The sequence below is a fragment of the Hipposideros armiger genome, unplaced genomic scaffold (genome assembly GCF_001890085.2).
Source record: "Hipposideros armiger isolate ML-2016 unplaced genomic scaffold, ASM189008v1 scaffold_331, whole genome shotgun sequence".
NCBI classification, from domain to species: Eukaryota; Metazoa; Chordata; class Mammalia; order Chiroptera; family Hipposideridae; genus Hipposideros; species Hipposideros armiger.
In genome coordinates, this window is record NW_017731681.1 from 327,319 (window position 1) to 350,428 (window position 23,110).

General features: G+C 52.7%; 1 protein-coding gene across 2 annotated transcripts in view; it reads right to left on the reverse strand.

Annotated features, from left to right (window-relative positions):
• The window catches only part of SCUBE3 (signal peptide, CUB domain and EGF like domain containing 3), a 38,177-nt gene extending 18,360 nt beyond the window's left edge, over positions 1-19,817 (reverse strand). For both annotated transcript variants that reach the window (XM_019660831.1, XM_019660830.1), the window contains exons 1-6: positions 19,733-19,817; positions 6,101-6,223; positions 4,923-5,048; positions 2,282-2,416; positions 1,173-1,298; positions 870-986 (exon numbers count right to left, since the gene is read on the reverse strand). In XM_019660831.1, the coding sequence (XP_019516376.1) occupies positions 870-986; positions 1,173-1,298; positions 2,282-2,416; positions 4,923-5,048; positions 6,101-6,223; positions 19,733-19,817 (712 nt within the window). The remainder of the gene's footprint in view (positions 1-869; positions 987-1,172; positions 1,299-2,281; positions 2,417-4,922; positions 5,049-6,100; positions 6,224-19,732) is intronic.
• Positions 19,818-23,110: the final 3,293 nt, after the last annotated feature.

The following is a 23,110-nucleotide window of genomic DNA, read 5'->3' on the forward strand; positions in this document are numbered from 1 at the left end:
AATGGCCATCCGTAAATACTGCGCCCACAGAACAAGCGCGCCCCCTGCCTGGCTCAAGGCACAGCGGTCCCCGCTGCCCAAACTCTTCCCTTTCATCTCCCACTCCTCCAAGGGGGCGCCTGTCCCCTCATCTCGCGCTCAGCACGCTGTGAGCACACAGTAACTGGCCTTCGCGCAAGACCTAAAGACTTAGGGAATCAGGAATTAAACTCGTCTATGGTACCTGAAGATATGTGAGGTAAGGCGTAGGCATTCAGGAAAAGAGGAGCGAGAAGGAAATGGGGGGTGAGGGGGAGGAGGGTGGAAGGGGGATTTATAGGAGGACAGCGAGGAAAGAAAAGGATACAAAGGAGAAAAGATACCTGGAGTCAGGAAACCCCATTTGTCAGTTCAGGGCTGGTTGTTCCAGGAATGAGCACTCTATCCCACCCTTAGTTCCAGAGTGGGGACAGTGGGCTGTGCCAGTTCCCATCTTACCACACTAGTCAACCAGGGCCTCTGGTCAGGCTTAATCCTGCATTGCCCCAGCTCTCCTCCCCCTTGTCAACCACAGCCTTGGTCAACAAGCACCTCTGCTAATTATTCTCGGTTTGGCAACACTTTATCCTGGATAAAGAGGGTGGTGAGGCTCCCTGCAGTGGGGCAGTGGAACAAACGGGTGGGGGAGGAGGAGAGGGTCAGGTGAGCCCTTCAATCTCTCAGAGTTGCCCCTCACTAGACCTGGCATTGTTTGGGTCTTCAGTTCTCTCACTAGTCATTCTGTGCCCAGCACCGGGGCTCCATGTGCTCCCCGCCACCCCTGGTTCCCCAGGGCCCCTACCCCCTGTCCCCCTCACAGGTGAACTGAGTTCTCCACTGGCCTCACCCACCGATGCACGTCTTCCCGTCGGTATGGAGCACAAACTTGACATGGCAGCCGCACCGGGGACCCTGCTCTGTGTCATCGCACGTGTGCTGGCAGCCGCCGTTACCGTAGTTGCACGTCACTGTGCAGAGAGGGCAGGAGGCCTGTCAGCCTGCTTCTCCTGGGGTACCAGCGTTCTCCACCCGGCTCCCAGCCCTCTTACCTAGTTGCCTCGCCCATGCTCCCTTTTCCTGCCACCTCTTGCTTCTGAGGCCCCACACCCCTCCCTTGGTCTCCCTTGTCCCCACTGCCATCCTGGGTTTCTCACATTTACAGTCGCGCTGGTTCTTGGTGAGCTCAAAGCCCGGGCGGCATTCACAGGCGATGCCCCCTTTGGGCGTCTCCCGGCAGATGTGAGCACAGCCATGGTTCTTGTTCATGCAGTTCATTCCTTCTAAAAGGGAAGAGGAGCGGGGTGAAAACTCTCCTTCTGGGTGCCTAGAGGAAGAGGGACTAGAAGGGGCAGTTGGGGCCTAGGAAACAGAGAATTCCACCGAGGCCACCATACAGACCGGAGGGTGACTCTCCCCCCCACAGGCTCCCCGTGCTGCCCACAGAGCTGGGTGCGAATGAGCAGAGCTCAGGGCTGTTCTGAATGGCATACAGATATTGCTACTCAATGCCACATACCTGCACGGCCCCCTCTCCTTCAAACAACCAAAAGCTAGTGTCTGATAGTTGCCCAGTGCTGTGCTAGGTAGGTACTGAGAGGATTGAGGAAGGATAAAATATAAGATAACATATAAGACATGATTTCTTTCCTCAAAGAGTTTACCGTCAAACTGGGAGGAAGATAACGTAATGTGAACGGGGAGTAATTAGTACAGATAATTATCGTATGGTCTTATTTAACAAACATTTAGTAAGCTCCCACTACATGCGGGGCAGTGTATAAGGTCCTGGGGCTACAATGATGAATTATACATAGTCCCGGGCCTCAAAACTGTCACAGTCTAGGGGGAGGGAGCCACAGGAACAGACAGCACATACCCCACGATTCCCGCCTGACCTTCCCGGTCCAATCCAAGGAATAAGGCACTGGCGAGGCCCTCTCCGATAACAGCACTTAGAGCTCAGCTGTGTACGATTAATTAGGAATGACATCTGCCTCGGACCAGGACACAGAGGATGTCCCGTAGTAGCCTCAATCCCACACTGACTCCAACCCCAAATGAATTCTCCCAGATTTTGCCCTAAGACAAAGTGTCTATCCATGGAGCCCTTAGGATGTGATTGGACTGAGGGACGAGAGAAGAAGGAGCTAGTAGAGTTGAGAGTGGAGGCTGAGGCCTAGGGGATATTGAGGGAAAGCTTCCAAGCTGATGGAGAAAGGAGGCTGGGGGCGCAGGGCTGGGCCCTCCTAGGACATGGGCTGACCTTCTGGCCGCTGGATGCAGGTGTGCTGATTGTCGCTGAGGAAGAAGCCTTCCCGGCAGTGGCACTCATAGCTGCCCATCATGTTGACACAGCTCTGCTGACAGCCACCGTTGCCCTCGGCACACTCGTCCACATCTGTGCAGGATAGTGGTTGGTAAGGTTGTGGCATGCAGACCAAGGTCCAGGTTATGTCCTGAGACTTTAGCACCAAGGTCTGGGAGCAGTCCTAAGCATCCGGCACACATACCTCCCCCCCTCCCCCCAACCCAACGCCCAGCCTTAGGCCAGATGGTTCTCACTCACTGATCACCTCATGTTCTACTGCTTCTGAAGAAGCCACCCTAAGAGGGCAGAGCTGGAGAGCTAAGCAGGTGGGGAGGGGACATTAACATGGCTCACTCAGGTGAAGACTTGCCCCCTTTTCCCTAACCTATTGAAATTGGGTCTGAGGGCAGAGGGGATCAGGAAAGAAGACAGAGCAAGAGGGACATGGATGAAGGTAAGGATGGAGATTGGATGGTGAGAGGAGCTGGAGGCAGCTGGTTGTGATGAACAGCCAGGGAATCTAGAGAAGCTGAATAATGGCTCCGTGTACAGGAACAGCTGTGGCCATGGTGCTGAGGTCGGAGGGCAGGTGGAGAAAGGCAGCGAGTCTACTCCTTGCGGGGCAGGGACCATTTCTGTGGACAGGCCATGGCCCTGCCCTTCCTCCTCTCCCTCCATGCCTGGGCTTGCTGCCATAGTCCCTAGACTTTCTCCTATTTTGGTTTAACAAAACAAAGTCTGGTAGCTTGGGAGGGAGGGGTTGTGGGGGGAGCTGGCAGGTCATACCCTAATCACCACCCCAAATCAACACCCCCAGGTCCCAGAGCCAAGCTCATCCTGGAGCTCCCACTTGAGTGTTTCGACTCTGTCTCTGTGCTACCTACCGCCCTCTCATGTCCACAGCCCATCTCAGTTTTCCTTGGCTCAGGAGGCATGAGGGAGGGAGATTGGTCCCCAAATGGAGCAGCTAGTTCCTGAGGACTTCATCTGCCCTTCTTTTCCCATCCTCTCTGCTGATCCCCCAAACCCTGACCTTGCCCCTTCTGGCCAAGGGTCAAGGGGCTTGGACCCAGCAGGCCCCTGCCTGAGAAATGCACCTGTTAGGAAAGCTGAGAAGGTATCCCTTCCTTTGCCTCATTCCTGTCCCTCACCTCTGTCGCTACACTCCCGACTTCTCCCCATCCCTGTCTTCCCACTCTTGCCCCATCCTACCTTCTGTTCTTCTTTGTTCCCTTCTAGTCCAACCTTGTGACTTTGCTACTCTAGTAGCAAAAAGTTCTTTCTTCCAATGCTCAGTGGGAAAACTGAGGCTTACGTGGGACATGGATGACTTACTCAAGGTTCCCCTAAAAGCCAAAAGTAGGGTTGAGACTTTGAACCCTATTCATTCTCTTATCCTTCTTCTGGTTTTATAAGGAAACCAGACTTGATGAGAATCAGGGGCCTAGAGAGAGGTCAAAGGCAACCAAAGAACTCAGAAGCTGATGTTTGAAGTCCTGTAGGCAACTCACTGTCCTGGTCCTTCCCTGGTAGCTACAGTGGTAAGAGAGGTGGCCAGGGCTGCAGGTAAGGGCCCAGCAGGAATCGGGGTTTAGAGGCCTGGGTTAGGAGTGGAAACCTGTAAGCCTGGTCCAAGGATGGAATGTGACTGGGTTTAGAGGCAGCTCTGTGGTAAGAAGGCTCTCCTAGGCCAGTGGGACCTCAGGTAACTGGTCTGTGTGGTCAGGTGGAGGGTAGGAGAGCAGCCTAGCCTGCTCTTCTCGCTTCTCTTCCTTTCCTGGTCTTCTATTCTTCCAGTCTCCTATGTCTGTTTTGGCACCAGAGAGAAAGAATTTGGGGAAGGACGCCTGGGTTCACATCTCAAATCCTTTTCTACTATGGGCTTCAGTTTTTCTACTTGAGGAAACATCCGACATGGTCCCAGTAATTTTCCAAATGACAGAAACCAAAGTTGAGTTTAGTTCCCTCTCTGATCCAGTTCTCCTCTTTCTGATCCAGCTCCCAGGACAGAAAAGATCAGGTCAGACTGAGGTCCCAGAAGTGAGGAGCAGGAAGAGCTAGAAAACCAACCTTTAAGGGTCAAAGGTCCCCCGGGCACCGGAAAGCAGCAGCAGCATGGATGACATTCTTCCTGTTTATTGAGCACCCGCTATGTGCTAAGGATTGTACATGGCTCTTTGCACGTGTCCTCATGGTGATTCACCCAGAAGCCCTTTGAGTGGGACATTACCATCCCCACTTGAGAGATGAGGAAGCTGCGATTCCCAGAGATAGCTGATTTGCCCAAGGCCCCACAGATGCTGAGCAGCAGAGCCAGGGTCTGTCTGCAGCCAAATCACCTTCCCACCACGCTCCACCCCGTGGCTGAACCCACTGCTGTCATCTCCTGGTCTTTGCCCTGGGAGCATTTCTGGCAGCATCTCCTCTGATGTTTTTCATCCTCCAGCATGATTATCTCAGCCCTTAAAGGGGAGGCTGACCTTGTTCTCTGTTTTGTGGGAATGCAGCTCTTGGGTCACTTTCCACTCCTTGCCTGGGAAATGGGAAACGCTGAAAACAACTCTTTCCCCACAAGACCCCCCTCTCCCTTGCTCACCCAGGCAGTTGTGTCCGTCATGTGCCAGGTGGAATCCGTCATAGCAGGTACATCGGTAATTGCCAGGGATGTTGACACAGTCGTGCACACAACCTGCATTATCCTCTCGTTCGCACTCATCCACATCTGTGGGTAAAGGGGAGCTGAGGCAGCTGGACCCACCTGGGGGCCCCCCCCGCACTGTCCTCCCCAGAGCTCAGCCTTGTGGTGGTTTTAAGAAATACATCACTTCTCTGTGTGTGTGTGTGTGTGTGTGTGTGTGTGTGTGTGTGTGTGTTTAGTTACTTTCATAGCCTACAAGCCATTTCGCATTTCATCCAAACTTAAGTCATAAACATTTTCACGTTTCCACCCAGTCTTTCTAATTATAATACCACCATCCACGCTTGCAGACTATCCCATTGCGTTGCTATGTCATAATTTTTCTCTATTGTTAGATTCCTTCCATTTATTTCCCTGTCATAAATAATGCACCAGAGAACACCTTCTCCCATATATTACTTTGTTTCTTTGAATTTCCTTTGAGTAAGTTCCTAAGAGTAAAAGTTCCTGGGTCAAAGGATATATATATATATATATATATATATATATATATATATATATATATATATTTAAATGCCTTTTCGGATTCCTGCTAGCTATGACAAAATCACTTTTCAATTTATAACATCACCCGGAATTAACCAGTGTACCTTGTCCACTGAATTCTTATCAACGCTGAAGGTCATAAACTTAAAATAACATCTCAACACTGCTTTCGTTTGTTGCATTGCTTTAATTATGAGGGAAAGATGTGTTTGTTTACAGTATAAATTTCCCCTGGGATAAATGGTCTGTTATCATCCTTTGTGGGCATGGTGCAAGAGTCTAAAGATGGAGGTTCCAACGTCAGGGAACCTCAGGCCATCGTTCCATGATTCTGATCTCCCCACCCAGCCTGGTTTGTCTGGCTGTGAACTCTTCCAACCAGGGTCTCCCTCCGCTAACCTATACGGTGCCTTTGTGCAAATTAGAAAATGGCGTCCTCTCTGGGAAGAAAGAGTGCCACCCCCAACCTCCTTCCCCAAGCCAGCAGGGACTGCAGGCCTTAATGCAGCGCACAGTGTGGCCAACTGCGGGCAGTGGCAGGGCTTCTCCTCTCCGCAGCCCCCCTTCTCCAGATGCCCGCCCAGCCTCACCTTTGCAGTGTTTGCCATCTCCCGTGTAGCCAGACTTGCAGATGCACTTGTAGGACCGTGGGGTGTTCTGGCAGATAGCATCAATGTGGCAGTTGTCAGTCCCCTCCACACACTCATCCACATCTGGCAGGGGCAGAGGGAGTACATGAGACCCTCTGTTGGTGCCTCCCAAAGAGCGTCTTGAAGGCGGTTCCCCAGGGGCAAAATCCCCTCTCCTCTAAAGCAGAGACAGCGACCCCTCCAGAAGCAGGGGCCCGCCTCTGTAATTTCAGGAATTCAGAAAGTACCCCCCACTTCCCTCAAAAATACTTAATCCACAATGACAGCTAAAATTCCATCATTTGAAACACTCCTCTTTGATTTAAAAACAAACAAAAACCCTGAGCCTGGGTAGCACACTTAACTTGATTAGAAATATTCAACTTAATGTGAATTAGTTTACCTTTCTTAGGAGCAAGCTTAGAGGGAGGGGAAAAGAAAAGGCATGGGGGACCGTGGCCTCTGGGAAAGGGGCCACGGTCCAGTGGCCACCGGTAATTAAGGGAGGAAGGAAGGGAGATGGCCTCTGAGGAATCCTCATCTGCTTCACGGTTCTGCCTGAGACCAGGCCTGCTTCCACTTGCCCACCACGGCGCCAAAATCTTCACAGGAAAGAAGTTCCATCCTGGGAGATTTCCCTCAGCCTCTGTGCTGTCAACACCGGGGACCAGGAGCTGGCGGGGACTGGCACCAACAGCCTGCAGTCCGATAAGTGCAGCCCTTGGCTCTCCAGCTGACTCAGGCAGGCCCATCCACCCCACCACCCTGAGCTCTTCCATCTCACGTCAGGTGCTCCACTCTCTCCTGGCCCCCACTCTGACATGAGGTGCCTCTCTCCCAGCTGTGCAAAAAGGAAGAGGCCACCCAAGATCGAGCCAAAAGAGCATGGTTCAGAAGGGACAGAGGAACAAGAATCATTTATCGCCTTTGGGCAAAAGACTCCAACTTCTGGGGCAATGTTATGGTGCCCCTAAAGCTGAACTGAAATAGAGGGAAATGTTTCCTTCGGTTGAAAATGCTGTGTAAGGTGGTTGTGAAAGGCCGGGGAGGCTCAGAGGTGACCCAGCCCACCCAAAAGGAGACACAAGTAAGTAACACGAAGCAGGATGTGGCTGGATGCCACGAAGGCATTAGAGGTGAGCTGAAGGGGTCCTCGACCCTGGCTGCACGTCAGAGTCAACTCCCCCAAGAGATATCCGAGTGCCACCCCAAGGACGCTGGTCAACTAGTCTGGGCTGAGGCCTGTACACCAGCAGTTTTCTAAAGCTCTTCAGATGAGTCTAGGATGCAGCCAGGCTTGAGAATCTCTGCTAAAGGGAAGATCAGAGGAAGAAGAGACTATTTCTAGCTGTGAACTGGCAAACCCAAGATAGTGTATAAGTAGCAAACTGCAAGTAAAAGAAAGATTTGAAATCAAGACTAACTTCCAGGTGTGATCTGCGGAACGTGGAATTGCCTGGATTTTGTTAAAATGCAGATTCTCAGGCCTTATCCATGACTTATGGAATCCAAATCCTAAGGTACTTCATCTGTTTTTTACTGAATGAATGAGTGGACCAGTAATCATGCCAAAGTCTAGACACCCGTGAGTCCTGGCTTGAAACAGTTAACTGTCCTCTGCTTTCATATTTCAAGAAGTACTTTGAGAGGCAGGGCTGAGGAGACGTCCTGGGGCTAAGAAGAGAAGTAAAATTTGGAAGAGTGCCCCCAAACACCCTGCCTCCAATCTGTAGGCTTCTTTTCAGCTCTGCACTCTACCCTCCAGCTCTCTTGGACTCCTTTGCCGCAGTCCAGCAGTCTACTGTGGCCAGTGACTCTAATTGCATAATTCACACTTCTTCTGCAGCTCACTCAGGCCCTGCAGTCATGGTGTCTGCCTGCTGGCCCCCCCACCCCCGGGAAGTCATCCCAAAGTGAGAGAATGGAGAAGGGGGATCAGGGCAGATTAGTTCACAAGAGAGGCATGAGGACCCTCTGTAGAGAGGGAGAGGTTGTGTGGAGAATCACTCTGTCCAACTGATGAAGAGAAAATGGTACTAAGAAATGTACTATTGGGCCGGCCGAGCGGCGCGTTGGTTAACAGTTGGCTTGGGACACCAGCTCTGAGCAGCAGGGCCCCAGTTTGGATCCCACATATGACGGCCAGTGACGCTGCGCCCTCTACAGCTACCATGGCAAACAACAGCTCAACCTGGAGCTGGGCTGCCGTGAATTGCCTGCGACGGCGTAGGCTGCAGTGGGCTGGCGGGCAGCTGGCATGAGCTTTCGTGAGCCGCCGTGAGTGGCCGTCCAATGGCTGGCGAGCAACTGCCTCAGCCGGGAAGAGCGCAATGATAATACCAACATGGGCCAGTGAAGCAACGTCCTCCACAACTAGACTGAAGAACAAAAAGGACAGCAACTTGTCTGTTCCCCTTCCCCGATTCCCCAGTGCTGTTCCCTGCCCGCAATTCCCTAATAAAATCTTAAAAAGAAATGTACTATCATAAGAAGAGCCTCCACTCTTGAACCAGTCAGGCCCAGATCCAAGTCCAGCTGTACCACTCTTTAGGGAGGTTTTTCTGATTCTTTGACTTCTTTCTCCTTAAACTGGGGATGATGATACCTCTTCACGAGAGGCTGTGAACAGGCGTGAGACAATTTGTGTAAAGGACCTAATCGAGTGCCTGGTGGACAGTAGGTCCCCAATATATGGAAGCTTGAGATGGTAAGTATAAAATCACTGGTTCAGACAACAGATGCTCGGGGGCTATGCTGTGTAAGATGGCAGCCACTAGGCACATGTGGCTATTTCAATTTAATTTCAAATTCAGTTCCTCAGTTGCATCAGCCACAGGCCAAGTTCTAAATCGCCACATGTGGCCTAACGGCTACCACAGCGGACAGCGCAGATATGGGATAGTCTCAGCGTCACAGGAAGTCCTATGGGACGAAACTGCTCTAGGAGCTCTGGAAAAGGGGTACCCCTGGGCCTGGGTGGACCAAAGAAACTTCCCGAGGAGTGGGGTTCAAGTTGAGTTTTGGAGTCTGGATAAACACTAGACAGAAGAGGAAATACCAAGTGTGGTTAAATGTGCAAAGAAAGGCAAGGCACCTAGAGCTGGGCCTTATTCAGTGTCCCCACATTTAAACATGTTCTCCATGGTGGGGGAAAATATGTTTTAACAACGAATTCCAAACTTTGCATGGCTTTAGGCTTAGTCTTATATGCTCTTGTTGGATCTCTGGAGGAGGAGGGACTGGATGATGACCCCCCCCTTCCCTGCGGTAACCCTTGGGAGTCTCAGGGGCAGGCACGGAGCCCTGGACAATCCCAGTGACTCATAATCACCCTGTTCATCCTGCCTGGCGCTCTCCTCTGTGTCTCTCCATCCCTCCCCCAGCAGCCCGCAGGGTGACTGGGACTCATCTGCAAGCTCCTCTTCTGGGGCCATCTCAGAGGTACCCCCCGTCTCGGAACAGCTGGTGCTTCATTAGTGTCAGCATCGGGCTACCCTGGCTCCTAGCTCTTTCTTTTCTTTTTTTTTTTTTTAACCCAGACATCATAACAGGAGATAATCAACAAGTGTCATTTTGAGAGTTCACAAACTCTCATACAGGACTGTGATAGATAGAAAGGTACTTTTGAGAAGTCAGGGGCAGCATAGACACCGTTTGTAACTAATAAAGTGCCTGGCACAGTGAATGTGCTCAGTTATTATTTGCTGGATAAGTAGACGGGGTGCATGTTTTATTGGTTCCAAAGAGGATAAATGACACAATATACTGTCTTGGTCTTTTCATTTTATTTTGCAGGGTATAATCAGGTGAGTAAAATAAAAATAAATGTGATAGCAAATTGATTTGTAATACTGGCTTAGAAATCTAGGAGTTTCTGGGTCATAAAGTGATAGTTAAGGTTGAATATATATAATCTATATTAACTGCTCGTTTGTCCCTGAAAACTTGTCCGGGGCTCGCTGACATTAAAGAGAGCAAGAATTATGCACTGCAGCCTTCCTGGACACATAATTCATCTCTTTTTATANATCCTGCTACCTGTTGGCAGCTCAGTGGCTGCTCAGCTTGGGCTGGACTCGAACCGCTGTTGCTCAGAGCTCAAACTCTTAAGCGAGCTCTTAACCAACTGAGCCACTCGGCCGGCCCTCCTAGCTCTTTCTTTTGCTCCCAATTCAATGCTCACCAGTACTAAAGTGGATCCTGATGCTGACTGCAGCCGACCCAGGCTCCTGGCAGAGCCTTTAGGCCTTTCCAGCAACTGGGCTTTCAGCGCCATCATGTTTCTCTCCCTTATCTCCCTGGTCATAATGTTCATCCCTCTCCAGCAGTCTTTCTGCTCTGGGAGACTTTATCTTCCCCCTATTCCTTCTATAACCTCTACAACAACTAACCATTCCACCTCTTTCGACACGTTCACACACATTGCATTCGTCACATCTGAGATGCAGTCCTTTTCTCTTCTAGTCACACTGTGAACAGCTTCCCAAATCTGGCTCAAAACTGTCTTCCCCAAAGCTCTCCCTGGCAAGCCCTATTCCTGGTGGGTTCCTGGCCCCAGAGGGCTCGGTTTGCCTCGGCTCACTTACAGCTACTGCTGAGTTGCTCTGCTAAGGCTTTAAAGTCTTCTCGCGTGGCATGGCCCACCTTCCTCATTTGGCTGGTCACTCACTGTGGAAGGGACCCTTCGACTGTTTGGTTGGAAACTTTTGAAGCAGAGCAGGCCTAAAACAGGGCTCTGAAATAGGGCCCCAAATTACATCCAGCGTCTCCTCCTTTTGCCAGTTTGTTCTTTCAGACCTCCTTCGCACAATTGGTCCGTACAGGAATCCCACCAGCACCCACGGGCATGGCCTCATCTCAGCCTGTTCTCTCAGGGGGCAGGTGTTTATTGGCTGGCCTGACAAGCCAGCTGATGGTGCTGGGCATGGGTTGGCTTAGACCTGTGGTTCTCAACACTGGCTGCACGCTGGGACTCCCTGGGGACCTTTCAGAAGTGTGACCGTCCAGGCACTTTCCTCAGCCGGTTGCATGAGGACCTCTAGGATAAGGCTGGGCTGCTGTCTGTTTTCCTTTTCCCAGTTCAGGAAATGTGAATAGATTGCTCATGCTGGGAAGACAGCCAGGCAGCGACATGACAGGCTGTTTGAGAAAAGGGGTTCTGGAGTGATACTGTGTCAGTTCCAATGCCAGCTCCACCCATGGCGGCGTGGTCCTGGGCCAGTCTCTGAACTCTCCGGCTCCCTCCTCTGTAAATGGGAATCATAAAAATAGCACCTCCTTGTGGGGCTGCCGTGAGCATCAAATGAGTTAATACTTATCAGGTACTTAGCACGGCAGTGCAGGTATATAGTAAGTGCTCAGTAAAGGTTCACTATTTTTAGTCCTCCTCTCCAACATTCTTCCCAGTATCCTTTCTGAACCCCACTCTTCTCCCCACTTCTCCTTATCAGAGCCCCATTTCAGGCCTGGTGTGGGAAAATGTAGCACCAGGGGAGGCATGAACAGGGACTCTGGGGGAGACAGATCCCTGAAGATACCTGCTCCACTGCCTACCTCACTCCATGCTGAGTGAGGAGGAAGGTGAAGTGGGTGAGGGGCCAGCTGGGAACCGAAAGGCTGCCATCCAGCATTCTTTGTGGAGGCTATCCTTTCACGCCTGTACCCCCACCCCCGGCACTGGGCTAGATCAGAAGCTGAACTTGGGGAGAGTGGCGGCTGCAGACACTACAGATGAGCCATGACCTCCCTGCCTCACCCTCTCCTGGCATGAACGCACAGGCCTGTCACTGCAGTAGCTTTTCCCAGCGCCATCCTGCATGTCCTCTGGATCTGCTTCAGTGCCTGGCAGAGCACTCCTGAAACTCGGCTACACGGAGGGAGGAGGGGTAGGACGTGGGTGGGGTGTGCGGGTGAGAGGGCTCACCAGAAAAGGGGGATTATGATAACACAGGTAGGCCTAAGGTTCCTGTCTGAGGATGGGGAAGTAGACCCCAAAAGGGAAACACGGGGACCTCCAAGGAAACACTTCATCTACTTTAAGATTTTGCTCAGGTCCAGCTCAGGAATAACAGCAAAAGGAAATGAGCAGGAATGCAGGCTGAGCAGGGTAAGCAGACACCCCTAGGTAGGGTCTCCTGCCCTTAAACATTACCACGGTAGTTACCTAACCACTCCCAGGGGGTGGGGGAGTTATGGGCAAATATGCTGGAGATAGACCTTCCCAGTGAGAAGGTCCAAAGCAGCCTGCCTGGTGTCCTCATGTGCCCACATGGCTGTGACATCCTTCTGGCCCCAGGTTAGCCCAAAAATGTCTGGTGTGCCACCTCACTCTATTTTCCTCTCCTTCGGCGCCTTCAAATCTCACCCATCATTGAGGACCCAGCACAGGTGCCACTGCTGGGAAGCTACCTGTGGCTGTTCCAGCGTTCTCTGCTCTGCTCTTTCTTTTAACTCCTTACTGTCAGGCTCTCTGAGTGCCTGACCAATCACTATCTTGTGATGCTTCTTATATGCAAGCTTGTGCCATCACTTAACTTTTAGTGTACGTGTATTATCTTCCTACGGAAGCGGTACGCTCCCCAAGGCCATGGCTTCTGAGTCCTTGAAACCTGAACAGCAGCTGGGATAAGCTGGGCAGCACGTACCTGCGAACTCGCACGCCTGCTCTACCTCCAGACCAAAGGGCAAGTAGGGGGAGCCCACCTTCCCAACTCTGGCTTCTCAACGAGTCGTCTTGATTTTGAACTGGGCTAAGACTCTGTCACCTCAGCTGGAGCCTGGGCCCCTCCTCAGCCTGGACAAAGCCCAGGCAGGGCTGAGGGAGGCCTAGAGAGTCCAGGAAACCACACAGATGACCCCAAGGAGAGGAGACAGAGCACTTCCTTCTTTTAAAAAAAGTACCCTTCCCGCTTACACAAGCTTGGCCTGTTCAACTGAAGAGCCAGGAAAAGCAACTGCGGCTTGGTGATTGGAAGGGAGTGGGGCTGAAACTGAGAGCCTCATCACCCATCAGGGGGCCCTGATGAGCTTCTCTCTGAAGTCCTACCTTATCCTTAATCCAGCTCTTGGCTCATTTGAATGTACTTTTAAATGGACAAGAACTTTCTCCCTCTCAGGGTGGACTAAACCAACAACCCTGAGTCAAAGGCCTTTAGAGAATGGGTAGGGTGGGGGTAGTGGATGGAGGCAGGGAGGAAAGAACAGAAAGCATTGGAGAAGGAGGGGCAGGGAGGCAGGCCCTGGACAGAGGCAGCTTCCAGCTTCATAAGTATCAGTCTTACTCTCTAAATTGATGGGCAGAATAACAACATAAAGAATGGATGGACTCAAGTCTTGTTAGGGAGACCACTTCATAGTCAGTGTAGAGGCCTGACCACTGCACTGTATTTCTGAAGCTGATGTTGAATAATATTGTATGTCAACTATAATTATATATACATATAGTCACGGGACATGGAGTAGAGTGTGGGAATGGAGTCAATGGAATTGTAATAGATAATCATGATATCGGGGGTGGGAGGGCAGTAGATGGGGGAGGGGGGTTGTTTCTGTGTGAGGGGTGAAAAGGATAACTATTGCATTGTTCTGTACACCTGAAACAAACAACAAAAACAAACAAACAAAAAACAAACAAACAAACAAAAAACAACATAAAGGATGATGATGTCAGACGATGATGTATAATTCCATTAAGGGTGCAAGGCTGTTTCACATGTTACTTCATTTGGTCTTTAAACGGTCCTGCCTCTCATTATATAGATGAAGAACAAGCCCGGAGAGTGTATCCCGGGAAAGAGCAAACAGCTAGTGCAGTCAGGACCGGTGCTCCCAGTCCAGGGCTCCCTCCGACACACGGTCTTCTTAAACACCTGAGGGAGGAACCCATGCCTTCACTGTTGTTGTGCCCCCTCCCACCCCGACTCCACGACTCCACGAGAAGCCAACATCCCTGCATAGCCATGGGCCGGCCTGGTGGGGAATTAGCAGCAGGCACGGGTGCTCTGAGGCTGTGGCATGGGGCAGCAGGAAGGAAGGCAGGGCTGAGTGGTGCAGCGCGGTGGGTGCAGACAGGGCTGCAGTGAGGAAGGGGTGGGCAGTGCGGCAGTGGGCAGGTGTCTCCAGCCCTTGGATTCACTGAGCTGGGCCAAGCAGCTGGTTAGAAACAAAAACAAACACCAGGGATACAGGTTCCTGCTGTTAACAGCTTCAAACCGCCAGAGGAAAACTCCAAATAAATATAATTAGAAACTTGTAAAAACGTCCTCTCTGTAAACCTGCTTCCCAGGGTCTACCCTGTAAGCGCCCCCCTTCTCCCACCCCACCCCCATGCCCACATCTCCTGACAAACCACCTTCACCCAGGGATTCCTGAGATCTGGTTCCTTATTCTGGATCTCCCCTCTCGCCCAGCAGCTCCTGCCCAGGTCTTTCCTCCGCTTGTCACCAGTGACCAGATGTCGACAGCCCCTGGCCTGGGGCTCAGAAATCCAAACCCCCAGCTCTCTAGGGCTATGGTTACAGCCACAGGGAAACCATAGGTAAGAGTGGGAGCCACCGCGCCCTGTTAAGTCATCATCCCGCCTGTGGGGCCAAATCGAAGCATCCTGGGGCAACTAGGAAACAGTGCCTTGGTCTGTAAAGGGGAGATGTCTAGTTTGGAGCGGAAGGCAGAGAGCTAGCCTTTGAGCTGAGAATATATGGTGTGGGAGCAAGGCCTGGGGCCCTGGGGCCTCACCCAGGTAATATTCAGTTCCCGGAACACAAACACTTAAGCTCCACTTCCCAACGCTGTTGGATGCTCACACATTCACACACACAGAAACACTTGTTCTGCAGAGGCTATTTCCAGGGGGAAATACCCCATTTAAGGACAGAGCAAGGACTATCAGGTTTTGGGGGCCCCAGGAAACTGGGGTAGGGGAAGAAAGGAAGAGGAGCCAAGCAACACAGACTTGGGCAGGGAGCAGTGGGGCAAGGCCCAGGGAGAAGAGGGCCTGAGAGTCGGGGAGGAGCCTGGGGAGGCGGCCACAGGACTGAGGCTCGCTATAGTCTCTTCTGCCTTCAGCAGGAAGGATTCTGAAGAGATGTGCAGCATCTCAGCGCTGACAGGGACCCTACTGATGCTCTAGTCTATTTTATAAGAGAGCAAGAGACTTTCAATTACTTCCTCAGAAGCTCCAATCCTTAGGCTCTGTCTGCATTTACGTAAACCCACGGGCACCATACTCTCCACCCCATGCCATTTGGGGCTAGTGATACGTAGGTATAGGAGGACAGCAGCCAGTCTGGGGACAGAGGGACCATTGGGGGAGAGGTTGAGGATCCAGGTCCCCTCTTAGCCCAGGTGACTAGCGCCCCTGCCCCTCAAACATCCCTGGGTTGTCAGTTGCATCACTTTCCGCAGCCCTCCCCCGCCCCCCCACCCCAAAGACCAGCAGTCTCTCTGTTTCCGACTCCTGTCTTATGACTGAGCCTGAAGAGGCTGTCCCCAGGTCTGGGCCTCTTTCCGGCACTGCCAGCCTCAGAGCAGCTCCACCGTTTCCAGCCCTGACAGGGACTCTTTCTTATAAGCGGTCATGTGCTAGGGGTACAGGACATCAGAGGAGGCCCACACCCTGACACTGGGGGATCAGAGCCCGGGGGCAGGGACTGAGGTGAGTTTAGGCAGCAAAGCTCCTCCACCTCCATCTTTTCAAGAGGGTCTGAAGCCATCCAGTCCCTTCCCCCACACCAGGACAAGGCACTGGACCAAGCCATTCCACTTCCTTACTTCTCCAACGAAAATAAAATGCACATTGCCTCGCTTCCTTTTTCCCCTCACAGGAGCCTTGCGTGTGTGCGTGTGCATACACACACACACACACACACACACACACACACACCCTGAGTCATGCACACGCACGCTCACACACCCGTGAATGCACACCTCACATTCCCAAACTCACATCCAGGGCCGGCTCCTTTTACAACAGGTCCCAGCCGCTCACATCTCAAACCGGTTCTCATGCTCTCAGATTCCTGAAGGTTTCAGAAAACAATCTCATTTGGGGGTTGCTGATAACTTTCTTCTTTCTCTGCCTGTAATAATTCTGGCTCTCGTGTCTTCTAGTCCCCTCTCTCTCATTTCGCCCTGTAGAGACTCAAGGAGATGAGGGGTAAGAAGTGAAAAGCCCCCCCCCCCAACATCAACCAGGTTCCCTCCCCCAGGGGACATATCACTGAGAGAAGAGAGGTCAGAGGGATTCCTGAGGAATTTCTGAGGAGTCCACCCCCTTCTCTACCCTCTGGAAAAGGGGGGTGGGCGGGCTTAGCGGGAACTGATTGAAGATCATCAGGCTCCAAGAGTGGGGACTGACTCTCTCCCCAGTGTGGCCTGAATGGGGCATGGGCAATACCCGGCTGCCCATGGGGCCACCCTCACCCGCTGACACGGTTATGGTTTTCATTTCATATTTTGGAGGGAGGGGCTAAAAGGAACAGTCCCCTCACTGTAAGAGCTGGCCACAGGAGCCCAGGGAAGCGGGGAGGAGAGGAAACAGCCACATTAAAGAGGAAAAGAGGGGTGGGGGAAAGAAAGAGAGAGACACACATACACCCAGACAGAGACCCGGAGAGACGCACGGAGACAGAGAGACACTGTTTGCAGCCAGATGAACGCTCTCAGTCCCAGGGATGGTGTTACTTGGAAACTCTAAATACACGACTTTATCAAAAGTCTATCCCTAATGAGGAGAGAAAACAACCAGGTAAACGAAACGGCCAGGCTGGCTCTCCCGGAGCCCCTCCTGGGGACAAGTTTTCCCCGGAGGCCAGGAGACCTTTTCATTCAGCTGTAACCTGAGCCCTACACCAGGATTAGGCCTTTTTAACCACTGCTGCTTGTCCCCCCGCCCCCCCCCCCAAAAAAAAGCAAATTAATGCTTTTAAGTTAACTATTATCTTGGTTATCCAGTCTGTCTACTTTAAAATACACAGACAGGCACTTAGAAAAACACTCAAAACCATGTACCCTCATGCTTGCTTACTCCCAGTCACACAAGCTTACCCACCCACTCATCCACACACAGTTCTCGAAGACACTAAAAACATCCGTATTCACACTTAACGACTAAGTCACAATAGACACAGATTCCCAGCTGTGTCACCTGTGGTGACCCTGTGAAACACACACACACACTCACTCACCTGCACACTCAGGGCTCCCTCCCTGATCCCTCCCCTCTTCCCCATTCCACACCAATTTGGTCCCCCGCCTCCAATATCTGGAGAAAAGAAACAGAGTACCAGATACCCCAGAGATATAGTAACTGTGATAGATACTTGCCAAGGGTTTATATTTTAAAGAATTGCTAGAGCCTCGTGTAAATGCATGTGGCATTACAGGCAACCCTTCTGGTACTGGGGATGCCGAGGAGGTGTGTTTGGGAGCGAGGGATGTCCACGGCACTCTGTAAGGCTGCCCTGCCTGGTCAGTACTTGTCTTTCCTGTGGCACTGGCCTGCGGATTGTGCCCAGAGACATTCCAGGAAACCTGTTGTTTGGCAAGCTCTGGCAGACCATGTTGATAAATTTCCTGAATAGCAGTCAAAAGTAGCTGAAATGACAGGCCTTCAATTCCATGTCCGGTGAACTCGGGGATCAGGAAGAAGGAAGATGCAAAGCTAATGACAGCCAGGTCAGAGGAAGTGTGGCCTGAATGTGAGATAAGCAGTGGACGAAACTACTCTTATTAAACTGTAAGTTCCTTGAGGGCAGGGGCCTTCACTCCAGCTTCATTTTCCACAGCACCCAGCAGCATCTGATGAAAGAGGGAGGCCTGGAGTACCTTGGAGGGATTCTGAGTCCTTTCTTCCCTGATGATGGGCTCATCTCCAAGGCTTGAAAGCCTTGGCTTGATGGTACCTGTCCCTTCTAGGAGTCTTCATCTGCTGCGGGAACCCCCTTGAATATGCTGCTTGCTCCCCCATTTGCCCCCAGCTCCCCAGTCTCATTAGGCCACTACAGATACTGGCTCTAACTTGAAAGAGGTCCTTATCTTGTCTCTAGATTCCTGCATGAAATCTGTTCCTTCCTTCAGACTAAACTCCCTAGCTAATTCCATGTTATGAGTAAGTCAGCATGCACCACAAAAGCCAGCTTTGTTTATGAAAACACAAGCAAATCCACAGTGGGAGAGGGGCTGCGTCCAGGCTGGGGGTGGCAGTGGTAGTGGGCTGTCTGGAACCAGGACTGGAGAAGCAGCAGTTTGGGGTTGGAATGGGGCGGGGGTGAGGTCTGGTATTTGACAGCTGAGGGTCTCTAGTGTTTTGGTTCTGTGAAAGGACAGGTTGGAGGAGGAAGGGGGTATTTGAAGAGGCCGTGTTTTGGGAGAAGGGGATGGCACAGATATAGCACCTTCTTTTTAACAGAGTGGGAGACCCTCCAGCACAAAGTGCAGCTTAAGAGCCAAGTGCTCCGGCCTCAGGACACAGCGACCTGACTGTCAGAGACTCAGGCTTTCCCAACTCCCAAGTTCAACTTTCCCTTCTGGCCCAGCCACCTCCACACCCCAGCTTGGTTTCAGGAGCCCCTGGGATACTAGACAGAACCATACCCTCCGGGGCAAAGCCTCGCCAGGAGGAATTTTCTTTTTGTCCATATAAATCTCTTTCTGGGTGAGGACACGGTGGGGGAAGGGTGCAGCAAGAGGTCAAGGGGGAGGGGAGGCTGTCCCCAAGAGAACTGTAGCCCACCAGCCTGGTTTCTGCCAGCACAGCCTTGGGACTGGCTGAGCGAGAGCCTGGGGTCAGCGATGGGGGCGGGAGGGCCTCCCTGTCTCTCTCTTTAATTCCTAGAGGGATCTGTCAGAGCTCCCCAGCCAGGAATTTTACTTTGTTATTTCAATGCAATTCTGACCTGGATTTAAATGGAATTGGAAACCCGAGGCCTTAATAAATAAATATTATGATAAGAAATGAAAGCCATGCAAGAGGAAAGATTTCCCCCCAAAGAGGCAGAAGTGCAACATTCTTGCAGGAAGCCAGTCACAGAAATTTTCTTCTCTCCTTCAGCTGACTACCATGATATGAGAGGCGAGCCAGTTTTTCCACAAAAAAATCCTATTTTTCTTTATCATTTTTCTACTGATAAGACAACAACTTCGACATTTCTGTCTAACTCTGCGTGAGGGTTTGGGGTGAGAGGAAGAAACCTATAGCGTGGCTTTAAACTTTTCATTCTCAGTTTCTCCAGGCCACAACTTATGTTTCTGGCAGTTTGAGAGAACAGAAGACTCTCTCGTACTTTTGGAGGACAAGAAGTCTTTCGAGGATGCTAGGGTGGCAGTGAAGTAGGCAGAATTCTGAGGTGCGCGGTCACTTCTGCCCAAGGCCCCCCAAACTTCTCACTCATCCGTGCCTCCCCTGGCTCCTCCAGTCTTTCTCCCGGGACGCAGCGCCCAAAGGTCTGGTCCTCAGCCGCGGAGTGCCGGTGCATAGTGCCCGGTCCTGACAGCAGCACGCTTCCCAGCACCTGCCCTGCCCCTAGGAAATCGCACTCCCGCCCTCGGGCCCCGCAGCCCCGGCAGCCCCGCGGCCGCGCGTCCCTCTTTCCTTACCTTGCGCGGCTTTGCTGTGCTGGGCGGCACGGGCGTGGACCAGCAGGACGATCAGGCAGAGCCCAGGCACGCGCCCCGAGCCCATGGCTGGAGCTACCCGCGGCCGGGCGGCCGGGGCCGGTCTCGCAGCCCCGGGAGGGCGGAAACGGGCCGGGCCCCCGCGCGCCGAAGGGGGGAGGGGAGGGGGCGCCCCTCCGGGGCCGGGCTGGGGGCTGCGGGCGCGGGGCGCGGACCACGGCGCCCTGAACGGGAAGCTCCCGATGCTGCCGGCGTCTCCCGGCCCCACGCCGGGGAGAGCGAGGCGGAGAGCGCGACGAGGCTGGGGGCGCCCGGCGCTGCTGACGGAGGGGAACCCCCGCCCTCTCCAAGCCGGGCTCTGCGAGCGGCAGCGGCGGGGCTGCTCGGTATAATCCCACCCAATTCCCAGCTTCGCCCGGAGAGAGCTGCAGCCGAAGAGCGCGCAGAGCCGGAGCGAGGGACCTGAGAAAGGGGAGGGGAAACGCAGAGCCAGAAACACGCCCTTTCTGCCTCTCTTTCTTCCTCTCTCGCTTTCTCCGTCTCTCAGGCTCCGTCTCTTTTTCTTCGCCTTTCTCCTCCTCCTCTTCTTTCTCCTCCTCTCCTTGCTCCTTTTCGTTTTCTTCCTCCTCCCCCTCCTCCTCCTCCTCCTCCTCCTCCTCCTCCTCCTTTTTCGTGCCCTTTTTTTCTTTCAAATGGGGCCTCGGCGCAGCAGCCGCTCCCCCTGCGCGCCCGGGCGCGGCGGCCCCCTCCCCAGGCTGCCGGGCCGCTGCCTGCAGGAATTTACAATCCGGCGCTGGGGGAGCGGGCCCGGTCTCCATGGAGACGGCTTCCCCGGGAGCAGGGAGGTCAGGCGCAGACCGCGCACAATCAATGGATCAATGCAAGTCCCGCTCCGCTCCAGACCAGACAGCACCGGGCTCTGGCTAGTCCTCTCTCCCCGCGCAAAGAGTGGGGGTTTAGGGTGCGCCCCCGCGCTCGCACGCGATGAGGGCCCTGCGACGCAGGTTTGCACACACACCTCCACGAGGAGACAAAGAGAGCGCGGGGTGTCGGGGAGGCTGGGGCGGACAGGATCGCACGGGCACTCAGGCGTACCCGTCGACACAGCCCGACACATGGGACACAGCCACATAGGACCTCGGAAACACAGCGGCTCGAGACAACCGGCCGGCCGAGTAACGCCCTCCCAACTCCACCACACCCCTCACCCTCAGGACTCAATTCCCCTCTCCTACTGCTGAGTCCACTTTAGTTGAGGAGCAAGAAGAAAGTAGCCTTCCCTCCAGCCCAAACTGCCAGCTCCAGAGCTGACTGCCCTGCAGTTAAGGCCTTGGAGTAGCCACTGAGCCACCCTACCCAGATAGATCTGGGCTCACGAATAAAACACTCTAATGCGCTCAGCATAGGGGTGAAAGCTAGCCTGCAGAGGTAAGCCTATGTGTGTAAATACAAAGACGCACAAATATACACAACACAACCTCTAAACCTGCCCTGGAAGCTTCACGATGTCCTGACCAGTCCATTAACCCTTCAGCCATCCAACTTCAGGGGCAAAAGAAAGATAAACAAGATTTTTAAAACTAGGGGTAAAGTGTCCCGGGACCACGGACACCGCCTCCTGACGCGTTTACCAGCTTTGCATCTTCTCTCCTTCCATCCTAGGGGAAAGAGGAAAGACCTCTTGAAAGGTCATGAGGACTTTCTTGGAGTATGGGGCTTCAGTCTGAGTCTGTGTCAGGGTTTGGAGCCAATTTTCTGCAAGGAAGAGACCATTGGGACCCAGACTAACATCACAGAGCCCTCAGGGTACCCAGCAGGAAGGGACAATGACCAGGACCTCTCTGAAAATAACTCAGTTCTTAGACCCTTGACACTGGCAGCCCACATCAGGTGGGGTGACAAGCAGCCTTTGTCAGAGGCCTTCTTTGTCAGAGTGCTGAGCCCTTCCATTCCTAGGGATTGAGTGAAAAAGTAGAATGGAAACAGGCTCAAGCATTTGGGTTTCTTGTCCCTGCTCTACTCTGGGACGAAGAGTACCTCTGGGCAAGTCGCGTGTCAATGGGCCTCAGTGTCCTCATCTAGAAAACAAGACAATAGATTAGCTCAGTGGTGGAAAGGAGACAGTGCCCTTTGGAAGCCTGAGGGAGGAGGCTGGAGAACCCTTGGGTGGCATGAAAGATGATGGTTGGGATGGGAGCACATAGATCATGGAGGCCACAAAAAGGTTGGGTCAGATCTCCAAGGTCCCTTCCGGCCCTGTCATTTTAGGACTTCCCTCCTTCATTCCATTGGCAAACCCCTCCCCTTGAAGCAGCTTTGCCTGCTGCCACCAATTATGTGTAGGGCTGGAGGACAAGTGCAAACTTGCCATCCTCTCTGCCCCAAACAAGAGAGTGGTTTAAAAAAAAAAAAGACAAAAAAGAAAGAAAGAATTGGAAGGTGCCAGATGGTGCCTGATCCACATGGGGGAACAGGGAGAGAGCTGAGGAGCCCCCCAAAACAGGGAAGAGAGAGTACGCTGTGCCTTGCTTTGGGCACTGGTGTAAGCTCCTGTGGGTCCCTGAGGAGGAGGGCTCCAGCCCACCCTGTAAACCACAGATGAGGTGGCCATGGCGGATTCTTCAGGAGCAGATCAATAGGTTATGTCAGACTTTCTCTCCAGTTCAGTGCAATTTCTTGGTCCTCTGAATGTGGACATTGCCCTGGCTTGGGGGGTTATCCCACCTTAGCTGCAATGTCTCTGGGAGGCTTGGTATGTTTTACTCCAGTTTCCTTTTCTTCTTCTTCTCATTTTGCCAGCTTTTCCTCGGCCCCTCTAGGACCAGGTGAGTTTCTTCCACATCTGGGCAGAAGAGGCAGTTCCTGCCCTGTTCCCCACCATCCAACCTGGTTTCAGCCTACCAGAGGATTCTACAGGAGCAGAAACAGGACTGCTATCACTGGGGTACTGTGAATTGGGGTGCTGGTCATATTGCCCTCTGCCCTGCCCACTTCTGCAGGGACTCACAGCTGGATAGTGACTCAGGAAGATGACAAGGAAGGAATAACGAGATGGCTCTTGAAAGTGGTACTACGAAAGCAGCAGCACATGCCATACCCTCACTGGCAGACTGTCCCTGGGGCCTTTGGGCCTCCCACACTCACCTCTCGGGCTGCAGTTTGCTTTTGGGCTTCGTTTTCCTTCAGGGAAACTTCTGACATTCGTTTCATTCTAGCTTTTCCTGCAAATGTCTAGGTAGAGGACTGCGCTAGGGGGCCTATAGCTGACATATCTCGGTTCTGATTCTGCTTAGAGATGCCTCTGCCAGGGCTCCACCATGTTTGGGGACTTCCCTCCCCCTGCCAAGCCTCCTCGCTCTT